This window comes from Eptatretus burgeri, chromosome 2 (assembly GCF_056783735.1).
Source record: "Eptatretus burgeri isolate ZD-2024b chromosome 2, Ebu_testis_v1, whole genome shotgun sequence".
NCBI lineage: Eukaryota > Metazoa > Chordata > Myxini > Myxiniformes > Myxinidae > Eptatretus > Eptatretus burgeri.
The window spans coordinates 153,825,817-153,846,212 of NC_140962.1; the positions used below are offsets into that span (position 1 = coordinate 153,825,817).

General features: G+C 41.8%; 1 protein-coding gene across 2 annotated transcripts in view; it reads left to right on the forward strand.

The window, feature by feature from the left end:
- Nucleotides 1–19,709, forward strand: part of LOC147033612 (uncharacterized) — a 32,066-nt gene extending 12,357 nt beyond the window's left edge. The window contains exons 2-4 of one of the 2 annotated variants that reach the window (XR_015051818.1): nt 6,880–7,276; nt 11,869–12,065; nt 12,467–12,640. Coding sequence is in view for 1 of the 2 variants with exons in the window: in XM_085857582.1 (XP_085713708.1) it covers nt 6,880–7,276; nt 12,467–12,741 (672 nt within the window). In the remaining variant the exon portion in view is untranslated. Of the gene's footprint in view, nt 1–6,879; nt 7,277–11,868; nt 12,066–12,466 lie in introns of both variants that reach the window. The other variant, XM_085857582.1, reaches the window with a different exon arrangement.
- The last annotated feature ends 687 nt before the right edge of the window (nt 19,710–20,396 follow it).

The following is a 20,396-nucleotide window of genomic DNA, read 5'->3' on the forward strand; positions in this document are numbered from 1 at the left end:
GGCACACGACAGCGAAGGAACGGCCTGTGTGGTTGTTGTTTCTGGCACGCGGTTTGAAAGTTTTATTAACCTCCGCCAACTTCGAAGATGGATGGAGGTTGCTGTTTTCACCCCTTTCTGTTTGTTTGTTTGTTTGTTTGTGAACACTATTACGGAAAAACTCCTCGACGGATTTCGACGAAAGTTGTTGGCGGGGGGAGGTGAGGTATGGTCCAAGGATCATGCCATTAAATTTTGGACTTGATCCCCCCCCAAAAAAAATGTTAGCGAAAAAAAAATTTTTTTTTTGCATTTCTACATGTTTTAAGTGATTTCCAACCCCCCCTCCCAAATTTTTTTTTACCCCCCCCCACCCCAAAAAAATTGAGAATTTTATTTTTTTGCATTTCTACGTGTTTTTAGTGATTTCCAACCCCCCCCCCAAAAAAAAAATTGTTACCCCCTCCAAAAATATTGTTAGAGAATTTTTTTTTTTTGCATTTCTGCATGTTTTAAGTGATTTCCAACCCCCCCCAAAAAATTGGTACCCCAGAACAAAAAAAATAGAGAATTTTTTTTTTTGTATTTCTACATGTTTTAAGTGATTTCCAACCCCCCCCCCAAAAAAATTACCTCCCCCAAAAAAATTGTTAGAGAAATATTTTTTTTTTGCATTTCTACATGTTTTAAGTGATTTCCAACCCCCCCCCAAAAAAAAAAAATTGGTACCCCCAACAAAAAAATGGAGAAATTTTTTTTTTGCATTTCTACATGTTTTAAGTGATTTCCAACCCACCCAAAAAAATTGTTACCCCCCAAATATTGTTAGAGAATTTTTTTTGAATTTCTACATATTTTAAGTGATTTCCAACCCCCCAAAAATTGGTACCCCCAACAAAAAAAATAGAGAAAATTTTTTTCTTGCATTTCTACATGTTTTAAGTGATTTCCAACCCCCCCAAAAAAAATTGTTACTCCCCCAAAAAATTGTTGGAGAAAATTTATTTTTTTGCATTTCTACAGATTTTAAGTGATTTCCAACCCCCCCCCCCCAAATTTTTTTGCATTTTTACATGTTTTAAGTGATTTCCAACCCCCCCCCAAAAATTGTTCCCCCCAAAAAAAAAGAAAAAACAATTTTTTTTTGCATTTCTACATGTTTTCAGTGATTTCCAACCCACCCCCAAAAAAAATTGTTAGAGAAAAAAAATTTTTGCAACTTTTTTTCAACAAAATTTCGATTTTTTTTTTTTGCACTTTTTCATGTTTTCAGTGATTTCCAACCCCCCCCCCCCAAAAGAAAATGTTGGAGAAAATAACTATAACTCTGTCAGCACTGTTGACATCTTATTTAATGAATAAGATATAAGGTTCACTTGAGTGACCCAGCAGTATTGGCGGCGGAGGTTTTGCACTCTCCCGAGTGCTTCCCCTTCAGTTTATTTATTGTTTTGGTTGCACGTACGGCCACGCATGTACGGGCACTCGAGAGCGAAGGAACGGATTGTGTGGTTGTTGTTTCGGGCACGCGGTTTGAAAATTTTTATCTTGCCAAAACGAAGTTTTGCAAGATATGTGAGTCAGCTTGTATGTTTTTTTTTTTTTTTTTTGTCTGTAATCACGTATAAAAAATTCTGCAGAGCACAGTTATCATCGGAAATTTTTGTAACTTCGCATATCAGAGGCCTATAGAGGTCCCTTTCAGTGCACAAAATTTTGAAGGTCAAGGTCAAAGGTCAAGGTCACTTTGGCACAAATCAGGGGAGTCGACAAAACCCTTATTTTTTGAGTAATTTTGATAGGATCGTCTTCAAACTTCATGGGAATATAGTTCATGCTCTGGTGCTCAGCTGATTAATTTTTGGTGGCGATTGGCCTTGACCTTCATGGTTAGCGCCCGAGGTCAAACATATTTGACCCCAAGGTCAAATTTTCAAGTTTTAGGAACCATATCGTGTCGTACCTCAAATTGAACACCTCGATGAGTGCTTTCTGGATATGTCAAGCTTGAGACATTATTACGTCATTTGGTGACGTTTTGAGGCAAAAGCATATTTTTCATGGTTACTCTGTAGAACGATTTTCATTGGAATCTCTCGTAGGTAGATATTCCTCAAGGAGTCGCTCCTGGTGGATAGCAGCTCTGTTCACCTCAGTGTGACCTTAAAGAAGTCACACGTGGTCACCTTTTGGCAAGGTGGCATTGGTTTATTCATTTTTTTTTTGCACGTATGGCACGCAAGTACAGGCACACGACAGCGAAGGAACGGCCTGTGTGGTTGTTGTTTCTTGCACGCGGTTTGAAAGTTTTATTAACCTCCGCCATCTTCGAAGATGGATGGAGGTTGCTGTTTTCACCCCTTTCTGTTTGTTTGTTTGTTTGTTTGTTTGTTTGTGAACACTATTACGGAAAAACTCCTCGACGGATTTTGACGAAAGTTGTTGGGGGAGGAGGAGGAGGTGAGGTATGGTCCAAGGATCATGCCATTAAATTTTGGACTTGGTCCCCCCCCCAAAAAAATGTTAGCGAAAAAGAAAATTTTTTTTTTTGCATTTCTACATGTTTTAAGTGATTTGCAACCCCCCCTCCCAATTTTTTTTTTACCCCCCCCCACCCCCAAAAAATTGAGAATTTTTTTTTTTTTACATTTCTACATGTTTTTAGTGATTTCCAACCCCTCCTCCCAAAAAAATTGTTACCCCCCTCCAAAAATATTGTTAGAGAATTTTTTTTTTGCATTTCTGCATGTTTTAAGTGATTTCCAACCCCCCCTCCCAAAAAATTGGTACCCCGAACAAAAAAAATAGAGAATTTTTTTTTTTTGCATTTCTACATGTTTTAAGTGATTTCCAACCCCCCAAAAAATGTTACCTCCCCCAAAAAAATTGTGAGAAAATTTTTTTTTTTTGCATTTCTACATGTTTTAAGTGATTTCCAACCCCCCCAAAAAAAAAAATTGGTACCCCCAACAAACAAAATGGAGAAATTTTTTTTTTTGCATTTCTACATGTTTTAAGTGATTTCCAACCCCCCCCAAAAAAATTGGTACCCCAACAAAAAAGAGAAAATTTTTATCTTCCATTTCTACATGTTTTAAGTGATTTCCAACCCCCCCAAAAAAATTGTTACTCCCCCAAAAAATTGTTGGAGAAAATTTATTTTTTGCATTTCTACAGATTTTAAGTGATTTCCAACCCCCCCCCCAAAATTATTTTTTTTGCATTTTTACATGTTTTAAGTGATTTCAACCCCCCCCCAAAAAAATTGTTCCCCCCCAAAAAAAAAGAAAAAACAATTTTTTTTTGCATTTCTACATGTTTTAAGTGATTTCCAACCCACCCCCAAAAAAAATTTAGAGAAAAAAAATTTTTTGCAACTTTTTTTCAACAAAATTTCGATTTTTTTTTTTTTTTGCACTTTTACATGTTTTCAGTGATTTCCAACCCCAACCCCCACCCCCCCCAAAAAAAAATGTTGGAGAAAATTACTATAACTCTGTCAGCACTGTTGACATCTTATTTAATGAATAAGATATAAGGTTCACTTGAGTGACTCAGCAGTATTGGCGGCGGAGGTTTTGCACTCTCCCGAGTGCTCCCCCTCCAGTTTATTTATTGTTTTTTTTGCACGTACTGCCACGCATGTACGGGCACGTGAGAGCGAAGGAACGGATTGTGTGGTTGCTGTTTCGGGCACGCGGTTTGAAAGTTTTTTTTTTTTTGCACGTATGGCCACGCACATATGGCACGCACGTACGGGCACGCGAGAGCGAAGGAACGGCCTGTATGGTTGTTGTTTCTGTCACGCGGTTTGAAAGTTTTTTTATTAAAATTTTATCTTTTTTTTTTGCACGTACGGCCACACACGTACGGGCACACGAGAGTGAAGGAACGGATTGTGTGGTTTTGTTTCTTGCACGCGGTTTGAAAGGTTTTTTTGGTTTATTTTTGGCACGTACAGCCACGCACGTATTGCACGCACGTACGGGCACGTACGTACGCGCACGTGAGAGCGAAGGAACGGCCTGTGTAGTTGTTTCTGGCACGCAGTTTGAAAATTTTATTATAATTTTTTTTTACACGTTCGGCCACGAGAGAGCGAAGGAATGGCCTGTGTGGTTGTTGTTTATGGCACGCAGTTTGAAAGTTTTATTATTATTTTTTTTTTGCACGTACAGCCATGCACGTACGGGCATGCGAGAGCGAAGGAACGGCCTGTGTGGTTGTTGTTTCTGGCACGCGGTTTGAAAGTTTTATTTATTTTTTGCAGGTACGGCCATGCGAAAGCGAAGGAACGGCCTGTGTGGTTGTTTCGGGCACGCGATTTGAGTTTTTTTATTTTATTTTTTTTTGCACATACGGTCACGCATGTATGGGCACACGAGAGCGAAGGAACGGCCTGTGTGGTTGTTGTTTCTGACACGGTTTGAAAGTTTTTTTTTTTAATTTTTTGCAAGTCCGGCCATGCGAGAGCGAAGGAACGGCCTGTGTGGTTGTTGTTTCTGGTACGCAGTTTGAAAGTATTATTTATTTATTTTTTGCACTATGGCCACGCGAGAGCAAAGGAACGGCCTTTGTGGTTGTTGTTTCTGGCAAGCGGTTTTAAAGTTTTTTTTTTTTTTGTTTTTTTTTTTGGCATGTACGGGCATGTGAGAGCGAAGGAACGGCCTGTGTGTTTGTTTCTGGCACGGTTTGAAAGTTTTATTTTTATTTTTGCATGTACGGCCACGCGAGAGCAAAGGAACGGCCTGTGTGGTTGTTGTTTCTGACACGGTTTGAAAGTTTTTTTTTTATTTTTTTGCACGTACGGCCACGCACGTATGGGCATGCGAGAGCGAAGGAACGGCCTGTGTGGTTGTTGTTTCTGGCATGCGGTTTGAAAGTTTTATTATTATTTTATTTTTTTTGCACGTACGGGCAGGAGAGAGCGAAGGAACGGCCTGTGTGGTTGTTGTTTCTGGCACGCGGTTTGAAAGTTTTATTTATTTTTTGCACGTAAAGCCATGCGAAAGCGAAGGAACGGCCTGTGTGGTTGTTGTTTCGGGCACGCGATTTGAGTTTTTTTTTTTTTTTGCACGTACGGTTTCGCATGTATGGGCACACGAGAGCGAAGGAACGGCCTGTGTGTTTGTTGTTTCTGGTACGCAGTTTGAAAGTATTATTTATTTATTTTTTGCACTACAGCCACGCGAGAGCAAAGGAACGGCCTGTGTGGTTGTTGTTTCTGGCAAGCGGTTTTAAAGTTTTTTTTTTTTGTTTTTTTTTTGGCACGTACGGCCACGCACGTATGGCACGCACGTACGGGCATGTCAGAGCGAAGGAACGGCCTGTGTTTGTTTCTGGCACGATTTGAAAGTTTTATTTATCTATTTTTTTGCACGTACGGCCACGCGAGAGCAAAGGAACGGCATGTGTGGTTGTTGTTTCTGGCATGCGGTTTGAAAGTTTTATTATTATTTTATTTTTTTGCACGTACGGGCAGGAGAGAGCGAAGGAACGGCCTGTGTGGTTGTTGTTTCTGGCACGCGGTTTGAAAGTTTTATTTATTTTTTGCACGTACGGCCATGCGAAAGCGAAGGAACGGCCTGTGTGGTTGTTGTTTCGGGCACGCGATTTGAAAGTTATTTTTTTTTTTTTTTTTTTTTGCACGTACGGTCACGCATGTATGGGCACACGAGAGCGAAGGAACGGCCTGTGTGGTTGTTGTTTCTGACACGGTTTGAAAGTTTTTTTTTAATTTTTTTTGCAAGTCCGGCCACGCGAGAACAAAGGAACGGCCTGTGTGGTTGTTGTTTCTGGCAAGCGGTTTTAAAGTTTTTTTTTTTTGGCACGTACGGCCACGCACGTATGGCACGCACGTACGGGCACGTGAGAGCTAAGGAACAGCCTGTGTGTTTGTTTCTGGCACGGTTTGAAAGTTTTATTATTATTTTTTTTTTTTTGCACGTACGACCACGCGAGAGCAAAGGAACGGCCTGTGTGGTTGTTGTTTCTGACACGGTTTGAAAGTTTATTTAATTTTTTTGCACGCACGTATGGGCACGCGAGAGCGAAGGAACGGCCTGTGTGGTTGTTGTTTCTGGCAAGCGGTTTTAAAGTTTTTTTTTTTTTTGGCACGTACGGCCACGCACGTATGGCACGCACGTACGGGCACGTGAGAGCTAAGGAACAGCCTGTGTGTTTGTTTCTGGCACGGTTTGAAAGTTTTATTATTATTTTTTTTTTTTTGCACGTACGACCACGCGAGAGCAAAGGAACGGCCTGTGTGGTTGTTGTTTCTGACACGGTTTGAAAGTTTATTTAATTTTTTTGCACGCACGTATGGGCACGCGAGAGCGAAGGAACGGCCTGTGTGGTTGTTGTTTCTGGCACGCGGTTTGAAAGTTTTATTATTATTTTATTTTTTTTGCACGTACGGGCAGGAGAGAGCGAAGGAACGGCCTGTGTGGTTGTTGTTTCTGGCACGCGGTTTGAAAGTTTTATTATTATTTTATTTTTTTTGCACGTACGGGCACGCGAGAGCGAAGGAACGGCCTGTGTGGTTGTTGTTTCTGGCATGCGGTTTGAAAGTTTTTTTGTTTTTTTTGCACGTCCGGCCACGTACTAGTTTGTGTGATCCTCCGCATCTGGGTTAATTGATTTGGTGAGTGAATTTGTTATTCCCTCCATTCACAGGTGAGAGATGTGAGTGGGTCTTTGTCTTTCATAAATATATAAAGCTTCCAGCCCAATGGTAAATGTACGATATGTTTTACTTGATTAAGGACAATTTAAATTTCTAGAAAAACGGAGAAAAAAAACATTTCCACAAAAAAAAGTTGTTTTCAAAACACTTTTGATCAATTATATTGTTTTGTTTAATGTTAATGTGTGTACTTTGTTCTTCGTGTGTTTTGACAGACATTGGACTGGGCGAGAGCTCGAGGGTGCCTTGCTCCCGTTCCGACCTGGCTTGAGATCCAGGGCCTCATGGAAGAGTCGCTTCAAGCCGCGGTTACAGGTCTGGGGATCAAGATCCTTGGAACGCTCTGTGCCGGTGCCAAGTCCACTGCAACAAAGGTTCGACTCCGTTTTCTGGCTGCACGGAAGTTCACGGACACCATGTACGCTGAGCTCTGTTTGTACATGGATTCATGCCTTGCGAGGCTCGGATCGGAACGAACTATTGCACCCGGACATGGAAAGGATGCTAAGGAGATGGAAGCACCTGGTGGGGGACCTTCTGGAGGTATGCGGATCATGAGAGACGACGAGGACTCCGGTGCTCCGAAAGCGAAGAGAAGGGGCTTCGAGGATGGTGAGTCGTGTTTGACGAATGTGTTTTTTTGGTTCAGAATTTGAAACCAAAGGCTAAGAGTTCTTCTTCTTGCATATGGCAGCTTGGCTGCTGGGTAGCTATCATTTTGTTAGGGTACGACTATGCCGCTGATGTTGTGCCCCTATACCAGTACACTGGTACTCATTTCATGCCTGGTGTTGGCTTAATGGTTAGGGTGGTGGGCTTAGGAACCGAGTATCCTGAGTTCAAATCCCACTCGGCTGTTGAATTAATACCAGGTGGGGTTGACTCTGCCTGTCATCCTTCCGAGGTCGGCAAAATGAGTGCCAGCATGCTGGTATCCTGTGTCGGAGTGGCGACCCGTCCAGGATTGTGCCCAATAGCCAAGGAGACTGCTTCGGCAGCACCAACGCTCTGCACAGAGTATGGTCCCAGTGGATGGATGGTACTCATTTCGCTGACCTCAGACGATGAAGTGCTGAGTCAACCCCACCGAGTGTTATTGGCCAACAGGGCTCAAACTCAGGACCCGAAGATCCAAAGCCAGGCACCCCAACCACTCAACCAACACCAGGCTTGGTTAAGAGTTTAAAGGCAGCAAGCCTTTTTAAAGGAGGTGGCCTTTGCATTTGTTAACCTATCAGCCATTAATAGTCGAGTCCAAGCCCCGAATGCCTGCTACTTGTCCCACTGGGGTAGGATACTCTCGCTGAACATTCAAGGCACCATATACATGCTGTAAATTCCATCCTCATACAGCCACTTTATACCGTTTCATGCAGATGCTCCATCGCGTACCCTGTTTCAGGAGGAGTCAAATGAACCCACCATCCCTGACGTCTGGACATTTGATCCTGAGCAGAGAAATGCCGGGAGGTCCAATTGCGTTCCCTGCAGGAGAGCCGTCATATCAGGGGTGGGAAGACAGCATCCCCTCTCAGGTGCATCGTGTGTCCACCCTGCCTCCGCTTGCATAAAGCTTGTCGAAAGGCCCAGCGCGTGCCCCGCTGCGCATCCACCCGACCCTCCCCAATCAGGCGAAACCTTATCAGAGATGAGTAAGGGATGTCTACCCTCGCAGGCGCATCGTGTGTCGCTCCAATGCACACCCTGCCTTTCAAATGTCGCTCGGCAAAGGGTAGCATGGCAGACAACAAAAAATGACCACTTGAAACTTTTCAATCAATTGACAACCAACCAGGTGAAGCAGCATCATACAACAGAAGGAATTTTAAAGATGCAATTTATTTCAATTCCACTGTTAACACACGCTAATATCTATCGGAAAGAATGCAATTACAATTCCTCAGGAACGATAAACTTCCATACAGAAGAATGCAAGTCACGGTCATTGCTTAATCAAATCAAAGTTACATATATATTTTCAATGCAGTTTCAAAAACTCCAACAACTCTTTACAAAAGCAATAACTCTCTTGACAAAGGCAACTTTATACTCACGTGCTAATACACCCCCTTTTACCAGGATCCGTGCAGTGCCCAAACGTGCAATTAAACCTCTTGCCGTGTCAAACAAGCGTGCAGATCCGTGAACCTTTTGCCGTGTTGATGAAAAATCTGAACATGAATGGGTGTGCAGAAACGGACCTTGCAGATTAGCAGTCAGCTATGAGTGTGGAGCGTGTGAGCCCCGCAGGAATGCTCATGCAGTATGGATCTCACCACATCTCTAGCCGAATCACGAGAAGGTGTGAGGTGGAGCGAGGGACGACCTTGACGCATGCTGTATTGGCGCTTCGTGCGCGCAACCGATCGGCCAGCAGCAGTGAAACCGTACACCAGGTCAGTGGTCACCGTGTGCTCAGTGCAAAAGCTCACGAGACCATCGCTGCCTGTCACCCACTGTGCCCAGTACTCCGCCGTTCCAAAGCTCCGTACGCTGCTTGAGCGAGATCTCGGTCACCTCCAAGATCACCACCAAATCACATTTGCTTCTCCTTGCCTTCTCCCGATCGCTCCTTCCCTCGCCTTTTCTGGAAAACTCGCAAGGTCAATCTCGCAGCCAGGCGGCACTCTGTCTGAATCCAAAGATTGACCACAGATTAACCATTGGTTGAGAGCGTCGTTTTCATAACAAAACGTTCACCCACTTTGTTCACACCATGTAATGCCCCTGTTGACCAAAGCGTTCAGCCTCAACACCGGTCATCATCAAAGCTCTGTTGACCATTCGTCTCGATGTCACTGCCTTTGATGCATACCGATGTTTTTGCACGAATCCTTTGTCTCACTTTACATCTCATTTGATTAATTCACTGAAACTCGATTTGCCTTTTGTCCCTGAATTATCAGAATCATGTCAACGCAAAACTTAACATTTTCAATCATATTGGATTTACTAATCCGGAACGACACTTATTGCCAAAAAATGTTATGAATTTCATTTATGTTCCCAGAGATCAGACATTGAAGTGAAAATAAATTAGAAATTGCAAAATGAAAGTGTTAATAATGGTGAATGAGTGACGAGCAGGAAAAAAAACAAAAACCTGATTTATACATCTCACCAATCGGCATCATCTATACTATGTGATAGGCGAACAATAATGATAATCGGTTTATAATTTTTATTTCAGTGATGGATCGAGAGAGGGGGATTCCAATCAAGATGGTAATTAAATTTTTACGTATAGCCGATGACCTATGTTTGTTGTCATGAACTATAAAAAGTTTTGTTCACTGAGCCAACTGGGGAAGAGCAAAGTGTTTTGATGAGTAGGAGTGGCCGTTATGGTGGGACTGGATCAAACCCGCAAGGAAATCCAGTCCCTGAGGTTGTTAGAACTGAAAAATCAAATTCTTAGCTTCTCAAACATTCACAGAATTGGGACATGGAATGTAAGTTGGGTCAATGAATCGTGGAAAGTTAGATGTAATAAAGAAAGAGATTTAGAAAACAGAAACTGAAATTTTGGGGACAAGTAAACTTGTATGTACCATTTTGTGGCAGTTTCAATCCGACGATTACAAGGTGTTCTTTTCTCGTCATGAAACCTGTGAAATAAACGGAGTGGCAGTGATTTACAATAAGACTGCATAGTCAGTATTGGGATACAACCCAATCGATGATGGATTCATATCAGTGAGGTTGAAAGGACATCGAGTGAACACCACCATCGTCCAGATACGCGCTGCAACTTTTGCAGCAGATGACGAAAATGTGGAGTTTTATGGAACGTTACAGGAACTGGTAGAAGTTGCCCGAAAGAGATGTTTTAACTCTTATGGGAGATGAATGCAAACATTTGAGAAGCAGGAGCACCAGGGATTGCAGGAAATCGTGGACTTTGTGTCCAAAATGAGCCAGGGGAGGAAATGCTGGAGTTGTGTGTTGAGAATGAGCTCGTAATTGCGAACACGTGGTTCAAACAACCCAAGTATAGACTGTGCACATAGATTTCACCTTCTGGGTGGCATATAAAGCAGATCGAGCACATTCTAATCAATAAAACGTGGTCTGCCAGGAGCAGACTGTCACAGATCGTGAACTCTTTAAACCCATTCACACAGCATCAGCTTCCATTAAAATGCCGGCATTTTCCCACCAATTTTGTGGCATCGCTTTGATGTGAATGGCATTCTGCCGGCAATTCGTTTCCACCAATTTCCTGGCATTTGTCCTCATAGTGAAGGTGGAAACTGGCTGACAGGGTGGCCTAGAGGTACACACACTCGCCTCGAAGCCGTCTCGCCTGGGTTTGATTCCTGACCCGTCCGTCAGCTCTAAACTGAAAGCCCAGTGTTTTGCAAGCAGGGTGATTCATCAACGTGTGTGTGTGGTCCCTCGTATGTACGTTAAATGGGTGTCCCGGCACCATGGCCAAAATTCCGAACCTGTCGAACATCAGGCCTGGCCAGCTGGTTTGTGAACTCGGGCCAAGCTTCCCTCGGCTGACCCCACAAGAAAGGTGGGATAATTGTGACCTCTGAAGAAGAAGTGAAGGTGGTAAAATGCCGGCATTCATTAGATATGAATCCTAGTCATAAAAATGCTGTAAATTTTACACGTCGTGCATTGACCTGTGATGACCATGTTCAAATTGGCTAATCGCAGAGCTCTAAATAAATCCTGGAGTCACACTTTGGTGGGTCTCATGATTATTTACTCGTTTTTTTTTCCGTACATTACACTTCGTATTTCCACTCGTTTCACTCATAAATTAGATTCGTTATCCCAATTGGAGGGAAATTGGCTGGACTCGGAAACCCGAGAACTTCTCCACATACGTGCTGATGAGGAGATCCATCCACAAATATTCGGTACAGTCTGAGATACTGAGCTTGTGCATGCTAGAATTACAAAGATGCTTGCAGCGATGGGTATCGTGAGGAATCAGAAGCAAGTGCAAAGTTAACTGAAACGGCTGAAAATGCAATTCAACAAAATAACCAACCACGACAATTTAAGTGGTCACGATCAAAAAGAGTGGCCGTTTCTACAACTATGCAACACCATCTCGGGTAGCCGCCCATCCTTCAATCCTGTGTCGATCTCGAGCAGCATGCAAGCGTAGAATCGGAACCAGGCTACACCAATACCACCATCTCCAGAAAACTCACTGGATGGATCATGTCACGGATGAGGTGCAGATCCACCCATCGCCAGAAGTGGATGGCAGTGGAGACGAAGATGGCATCTGCAGTGAGAACTCTGCTTCGACCTCATTCATCTGGATCTAGAGCAAGCAGACATGCTCCTGACACTGGACCTCACTCCAGCTCCAGATCTTCTTGAAGGAGAAGCCTCAACAGCTGCTGCTCATTTCCAGTGCCTGAAGAAAGATGCGGTAGGTGGATTTCAATCAAGATGTTTATTATTTATTTATTTTTTAATTGGGGTCATTTTAACAGCAATCCTGATCCATTTACGAGATTATTTAGTGAAAGATCAAACTCGATTTAATGCTTTACTTATAGTTGGGTAAAACTAGACTGAAGTGTGATTAGAAAATCTTTTATGTTGAGAAAGGAAACGTTTGATCACAAAGGGCTTGTTTGCTAAAATATGAAAAAGTGCACAAAACCTTTCTCTTTTCCTTAAAAACATCTCCGTATCCATTGTACTATATGTTTAACATTTATTTTCTTTGTATTCTCTCATCTTTTAAAAAAAAATTTATGACTAGCAACTAAAGTACTTGCACTTTACAAATGTAATTTGGTCTCTCCTTTTCTGTTACTCACGTAGGTGGTTGTGGTCCGCCACGGAAAAAGGTCAAGAAGACTAAGATGGAGCAAGCCACTAGCGTGATGGGTGACCTGGTCATGGACACGATGGAGGCCCTGGAAGAGAGGTATCAAGCGGGGGAGGAAAAGCGTGCTTGGGAGGAGAGGGAATTTGAGTTGCGTTTACATCGTGAAGCACATGATGCACAACTTCTCGTGTTAAAAGAGATGCGATCGGCACAGACGGATTTTCTCCAACAACTACTACTCTTCAGGTTTGCCGAGCCACAGCCATAGTGGCAACCGCCATTCACACCTCACACGTTCAACTAAGGTGCACCTTATTTCTCAGGATTGACAGACTCCTTCCACGACGACTTTTCGCCATGTTTCACAGACGTCTGCGCCAAGAAGAAACCTTAGTCAGGAACTTGAATCGCTCCTCCCACCTGCACAAGTAGAAACCTCCTTGCACCAGCTGTTAAGTTTACAAAATTTATGATACATGTATTGGAAGCAAAACCTTGTAAAGTATCTCCTTATCAAAGTGGACTCTGAGTTGTTTCACCAAGTGGTGGTGGTGTTGTTTTTTTTTTTTTGGCTTGTACCTGTTTACAAAATACATCAAAAGGGAGTTTGCATTCATGTACACATACCTGAACACCTTGTTTGTCAGGACACATGCAGAAACACGTTTCTTGAACTCTCAGGCATTGGAAATGTTCAAAGGTTTTTGTGTCAGACCCTCGGGCGTGGGAGTCCGATTGATTAATTATTAGCTCACCTTGACTTTAGGCTGGTCGAGTAGTGTCCGTAGGTGAGTGAGGCAGTCTGTAAACACTTCAGTCATTATCGCTTGAACCAAACATAAGATTTTGATGAAACTTGGCCACAAGCTTCATATATGATGCCTAACGAAGGTTTATTGACCGCATCAAAATCTGCGCTCATTAAAGTGGGTCAACGGGGTGTTTTTTTTCCACCTCCCTCCCCCTCAAAATAGGTATTTGCTCTCAATATGAAACAACCACAACTTTCATTCCAAAAAATAAAATAAAAATCAGGATCTAAGTGGGTTTGTGGGGGAGGGTTTTGAGTTCTGGTGCTCCTGATCCAGGTGAGAGCTTTACCATGCGCAGTCCTATTTTTAGATGTCTTCATGTGCAATAAACTTGAACGCACTCGGTGGAGCACATACCTTCAATGGGTGAAGTTTGGTAACCCACCGATAAACCGGATCTGCCGAATTGAACCAAAATCTAATTGGCTTGTTCTTGTCATCTAACCAACTCGTCCTCCAAGTTTTGTCCTAATCCGTCCACAGCCTTTTAGAGATATCGTGCTATGTATCGCTTTTAGCCCAATCTTTCATTGGTAAAGAATCACGTTAAAAAAAAAAAAAAACTGGTATCCGGATCTTCACCAAAATTGAATCATTTAGTCCTTGTCATACATCTAACCTACCCACCAAATCCATCTGTCCACAACTTTGAGATATCCTGTTCACTGACAAATATCGAACATAACCTCTGTTTCACCTTCAGTGGTCGAGGTTTAAAAAACAAACTTTTTCTCTTTCCAAAGTTAATAAGGTTGGGATGGTCATAAATTATTATGTGAACCCATCCCTACATCTTTCTTTCATTAATGACTGTTCCCTGTCCATCTGTGCATCCATTTACAATGACGATCATTTCCATGTATGAATTTGGCCAGTGAAAGGGGAACCCGATGATTGACAATCATTAATTATGGTCTAATTTGAAGGGAAATGTTTTTTTTCTTTTGCCAATCACAAAGTGCCGAAAAAAAGCCGTAAATGTTGCTTTTTAACATTGACATCACACCTGGAACCCACCTTGATGGAAATGACGACTTCCAGAGGGACAGTATACTGTATTTCGAGCTCGGATTCCATCCGGACACTGATTCCACCGTCATTAGGAACACCGAAGGTTCTCAGTACGTTGAAACTGATCAGTGGGATTTTGAAGAAACTATTGGAGACGAAATTAGTGATGGAGAAGTTTTCAGGGGATTTATGGAGACGTATAGTTTTTGAGCCTTGTGTGAGTGATTCGGACGAAAATGGTGATGATGGAGGTGTTGGTGAAGAGGAAAATGCCGATCACACATTCATTACAGATTGGTAGGTTTTGTTTTGGTGAAATTGACGGTTTATAAGGGATGTTATACTAATTGATAAATCGGTTATATTACTCCAGCAGAACCACGTCACGGACACACATGGCACAGCCAAAGCACACTCGGACACCGCTGACAACAACAAGGACAACAATGAAACGTGCAATAAACTAGAATTTTTTTTTTAATGGGTGATGAATGCTTTGTCCCATCATCACAGGCAGACCAGGTGTCCTGTATGTTACGGGATCTTCCCCTTTCATACTTTCACTGGACGCCATTTGTCTCTGTGTCCGTGCCGTATCATGTCTCACAGTTATGTCCATGCCGGGCTGTGTCGATGTCTGGCCCCAGTGGAGGGGAGAGTGGGGGTGTTGGTTTGATTCACGGATCAAATCGCCCATGTACATGTGCTGGTAGCTGGGTAGTGATGGTCTTAGTTGTGAGTGACGGTTGTTTCTTCTGCTTGATCGTGGGGCCGGCGTCCTCTCTCAATTGAGGCTGACAACCACAAAATCAAGCCATCATCTTTTCATAAAAGTGCTTTGTAAAATGTTCCGAACACAAAAGCAAATTACCCGCTTTATAAATCTGAAAAAGACGCATCATATTGATTTTGTATCAAGGGATAGATTAGCAGCAATTGATATTTTGCCTTCTGTGATGCTTTGTGGTTGTGACGATGCTTTGGGCAGACGATGGTCCTGCATCCTTACAAAATGCAGTAGATACAGTATGTGTTTCAACCAAGGCCTGAGCTTAAACCAATTTTGAGTTGAGCTGTGAAAAGAATAATAATTACCAATGGCCTATTTTGAGTCGGTCAGTTTTGTCGCTCAGCAATGCTGTCCTTAAAGTTCCACAAGTGTTATTTGTTGTGAAATCTTCCACATGAGTGGTAGGTACCTTATAGGTTTAAAAGTTTGCATATTGGTAGTTTTTTTTTATTTGGAGGATTTGTTTTCTCTTCAACCTATGGAGTGTCTGCGCCATCCCGACATCGGAAGTCCAGCAACTTCCTGATACTGTGTTTAATACAAAGACCATGCCAACCAGACTATCGCATCTCATGAATGCATCAACAATTAACATCTGGAAGCTCGAGATGCAAGTCAGTCCAGTCTAACAAAAAAGTTTGTCAAACAATGCCAATTTAAGCTTGGAACAGGCCGTTGTTAATGATTACATGTACGATATGACAAATTGATGATATTTATTGGAATAAGCAGACAATTTACTGCATTGAATGTTTGGAATTCTTGCTTCACGCCAATAAATGGATTATGAGAAACAAAAGTATATGTACTTACTATACTACTAATAGGCAGCAACAGTCCTTGTCCCTGTTTAATCAGTGGGGTTGGTCGGTAACATCTGGGGGGAATAATTCTCAGTAATTTTTGGTAAGGTATACAACCCTAGAGTTAGAAAATATGTTATGTGATGGCATTGCATCGGTGGTAGCTTTTTGTGTGTTATCACCCTGTTTATATGCCTACCCTTAAATAAGCTTTGTGCAAAATGGCCAGTTCAAGGAAAGACATCAGAATTCAACTTAACAACATTTTTTTTTTTTATCAGTCAAACATTAACATTGAAATTTGTCTCACCTTTTGCTCGGATCATTTGCTTCTCAACAAAATGTGCTAAACATGCCTAGGTTGAATGGTATGTCATTGGTGACACATATATCAGTGTCTATTTCGTGTGTGATAAATCATACTGCCTTTAGAAAAGTATTTGTCAATAATTTACTGTGGGAAGTAAATAAAAGTTCTGGAACAATATAATTACATGGGTGTTTAGCAAATTTATTTTTTGAATGTTGTCTATTAAGATCAGTATAGCGGACAAAGTTAACCCACGCCCCAAATGAAAAAAAAAATACCTAATTAGGACGGATTTATGTAGTTTGGTCAATGTCATGATATTTTCCCTGTTATTGAAGAATACTTTCTAAGGATCAAACAAAGGTAAATGAAAGCATGTTCATGAACAAGATTAATGTTTTTTTCCCTGTAATTTCTGAAAAAATACAGAATTTTAGAAACTCAATAATGCACATGTGAAGGTATCAAACACCTGTATTATACACAATATAAACCAATAAGACAGGAGCAAGATGGTTAATCATGTGCAATCTGATGAATGAGTCCAATAACAATAACATTTATAATGTACATCTGACTTAAAATATATTTCGTTATTTAAGTTTATGATTAAATTTTCTTCAAATTCACATATTTAAACATGGTATCCATTAATTAGGGTATGGGGAAAAAAAACTTCCATCCCACTTTTTATGAAAACTAAATCTTATGTTCTGCAATGTATCAGCAATGGACTCTATCAGTGCCTGTAATTGCAAACACTAAATGCTAGGCTAGTTTTCACAACTGTTTTGAAAAGCAAAAAACATGAACTACGTGCCTAACATTTTTGAAGAAGATATAGCCTATAATAAGAGATAACCATTAGTTTTAAATAGAATGTTTTCTTCGTCTTACACCGGTTTCAGAAAAGTTTATTTTGGGATGGGGTTACTAAATGGCTAATAACACACAAAAGGCTACCACCAATGCAATGCTATCACATCGTTTCTGACTGAAGAGATTATACCCTGCGAAAAATTATGATAAGCATTATTCCCCTCGGATGGTACCGGTGGCCAAAAATTACCGGGTCTGGCACATGGCCTCGTTGTGCCCGTTGGCTAAGACCCTCTTTTTAATTAATTTATTTCTTTTTTCTTACGCCTTCACTTTTTTTCACCTTCATTCGCTTTATAATTTTCACTGAAACCACTTAAGCGATTGGTACGGAACTTTAATTGTAGGAGCAGCTACCCATGGAGATTGAAAAACAAAAACAAAAAAAGGTCACATGATGATTAGATAGAAAATGCAGCTGGCATTCCAGTCTTTTCTGAAGGCACAGGTTATTGGGTGTTTCAATTCATATATATATATATATTATATTTCTGTTTGTCGTGTTGTAACTTGAGATTGGATTTCAATAAATCGAACTCTGGTGGATTCAGGGAACTCCTGGGAAGCTTTTTGATGATTTAAAAGAAATTTTTTTTTACTTTTTTAATGTGCACTGGTGGCGAAACTCCAAAGACCAACTTACGACTGGTTATCCCTGCACTCGAAATCCTTTTTCTTTTTGCCCTATTGATTAGCCATCACAGCAAACATTGGTATTTCCATCAGCGAAGTGACGGGTCTTATATTCAAGTGTAACTATAAAAATAAATGTCTGTGCGTGTCTCCTGCATAATTCAAACCATGAAACCTATTGAAACTTTGCATGAAACTAAGGCAACTCCAAGGGAGTGCATGAATGAAAACAGTGTTTGGATAAATTTAAACACCCCTTTTGAAGATAATTAACAGTTTACCTTCATGAAAGGCTTATCCTTGGTCAGTCCAGCCACCATTTTGATTCGACCAACGACTAAAAATACCTTGCCTTGGAAACATGATCTCCATCCATCCATCCATCCATCCATTGGGACCATACTCTGTGCAGAGCGTTGGTGCTGCCAAAGCAGTCTCCTTGGCCATTGGGCACAATCCTGGACAGGTCGCCACTCCGACACAGGATACCAGCAAGATGGCACTCATTTTGCTGACCTCAGGATGACAGGCAGAGTCAACCCCACCTGGTGTTAATTCAACAGCCAAGAGAGATTTGAACTCAGGATTCTCAGATCCCAAGCCCACCAGCCTAACCATTAAGCCAACATCAGGTATAAACATGATATACTCTTGTATATTTTATGTTGAAAGCAAGACTGTGTGCCCTCTTTCTCCATATTCACACAAGAAAGTGTGAAATTTCCAAAGCATTAAACCTAACTTCGACTGCTTTTCCAAAAGTGCAACAAAATTAATTAAACAGCGTGAGCAGTGGGCATGGCGACCGTGCCTCGTTTCTCCGTGTGGACCCATCCCTGGAGTTCGGAAGGCAAAATAAATTAGAGAATTTGAATGAGTAAAGCAATGGGCCAAGTGAACACTTTCAAGAGAGAATTGAAAAATGTTTTCAGTGGCTACAAATCAATGAATCCCCACACCACGGCAGGATGACTGAGAGGTACGCACCGTCGCTCAAAGCTGTCTTGCCTGGGTTCGAATTGTTTCATCTTTTTGTGAAGGTCACTGAAGGTGAAGGAGGTTATGTTTTCACCCCTGTTTGTTTTTGTGCATGATATCTCAAAAAGTTGTGGACAGATTCAGACAAAACTTGGTGGACAGGTTGGGTGTGTGGCAAGGATGAATTGATACGAGAATTATTTAATATATAAAGTGATTCTTCACCATTGAAAGGGCCAAAAACTATATACTGTATAGCATGATCATTAAGCCTGGTGTTGGCTTATTGGTTAGGGTGGTGGTTTTGGATCCTAGGGTCCTGAGTTCAAGCCCTGTTGACTGCTGAATTAAAAATACACCAGGAGGTTGACCTCAGCCTGAATACACCAGGAGGTTGACTCAGCCTGAATACACCAGGAGGTTGGCAAAATGAGCACCAGTGTACTGGTAAGGGGGACACTGCATCAGTGGCATAGCTGCGTCCCAACCAATGATGCAACCAGCAGCCACAGGCTGCACTCGAGAGAGAGAGCATGATCATTTTTTTTTATGGGTACTTAGGCACACGTGGCGAAATTGCAAACACTAACTTGCGATGCTGGTTCTTCCCACACTCCCAGGATTCATTTTGCTTCTTGCCCTATTAATTAGCCATCACATCAAAGATTGGTATTTCAGTCAATGAAGCAACAGGGTCATAAATTCTAGTAAGTTATAAACATGAGCCACCACCTGTTGTGAGGAAGGGGGTGGGAGTCTAGAGGTGGAGTGGAAGAAGGAAGGGAAGGGGTGGGATGGAAGTCCAGAGGGTGGGTAGAGACCTGGCAACGCTGCGTACCTTTGCTAGCCAAGAATAAACAGACAGTATCTACCTCGCTTCACCCTGCCTCAGCCAAAAAATGGAATAAATGTTTGTACGCTTGTATGTATATCTGCTCTATACACGTTGGTTGGAGAGGGCTTGACGCCACCCCTAATTGCAACTTGAAAAAAAAAAGTCTGCCGTTGTGGTAGGCCGAAGACATCTTCAGAAGTGTTCGATTCACAATCACCATGCCCTCCCTACAAGTTTTCCATTCAGTGGAAAACAACCAAAGCGATTGTTAAAAGGATCATCAAATATCCAAAGGTTGGAGCTGAGAGGTGTCATGGGCCTTGTGAAGGTGACTGTTATAAGTCTCAGGTTTCTTGTGTCAGCCATATTTAAACTATTGATAATACTTGAGAAAGTGCTGTGCATATCTTTTACCGATTGTGAGCAACGCATGATGAGCCAAAGATTCAAATGACATACCAATGCTATATATTCAAATCATTGCAGAAAGGAAAAGGGTTGGAAAGGAGTGTTCTCAAGGTTTCAACCTTTCAAAACATTGTTTATGATTAACCGTTCTAATATAAAGTCGTTTTACCTCTAATTTAGGACCAAACTCATGGTTTTCCTCGGTTTAATGAAACTACAGTATACATCATACCGTACATACCATAAATACTGGGGTGTAGGCCCACCCAGAGTATGTACAGTATAGTCTCATATACACTAAGCTGTGCATCGATAACATCAGTGGTTGCATCACCCTCTCCGATCTCAGGTGCTTGACAAGTACGGTAGTGATACACCTGTCAAACTGATGGAAACATCCTCAAGTGCATTGATGACATCAGTGGGTTCTTGGCTGAAGTTGCTCAGGTGTGTTTGAATGGTCT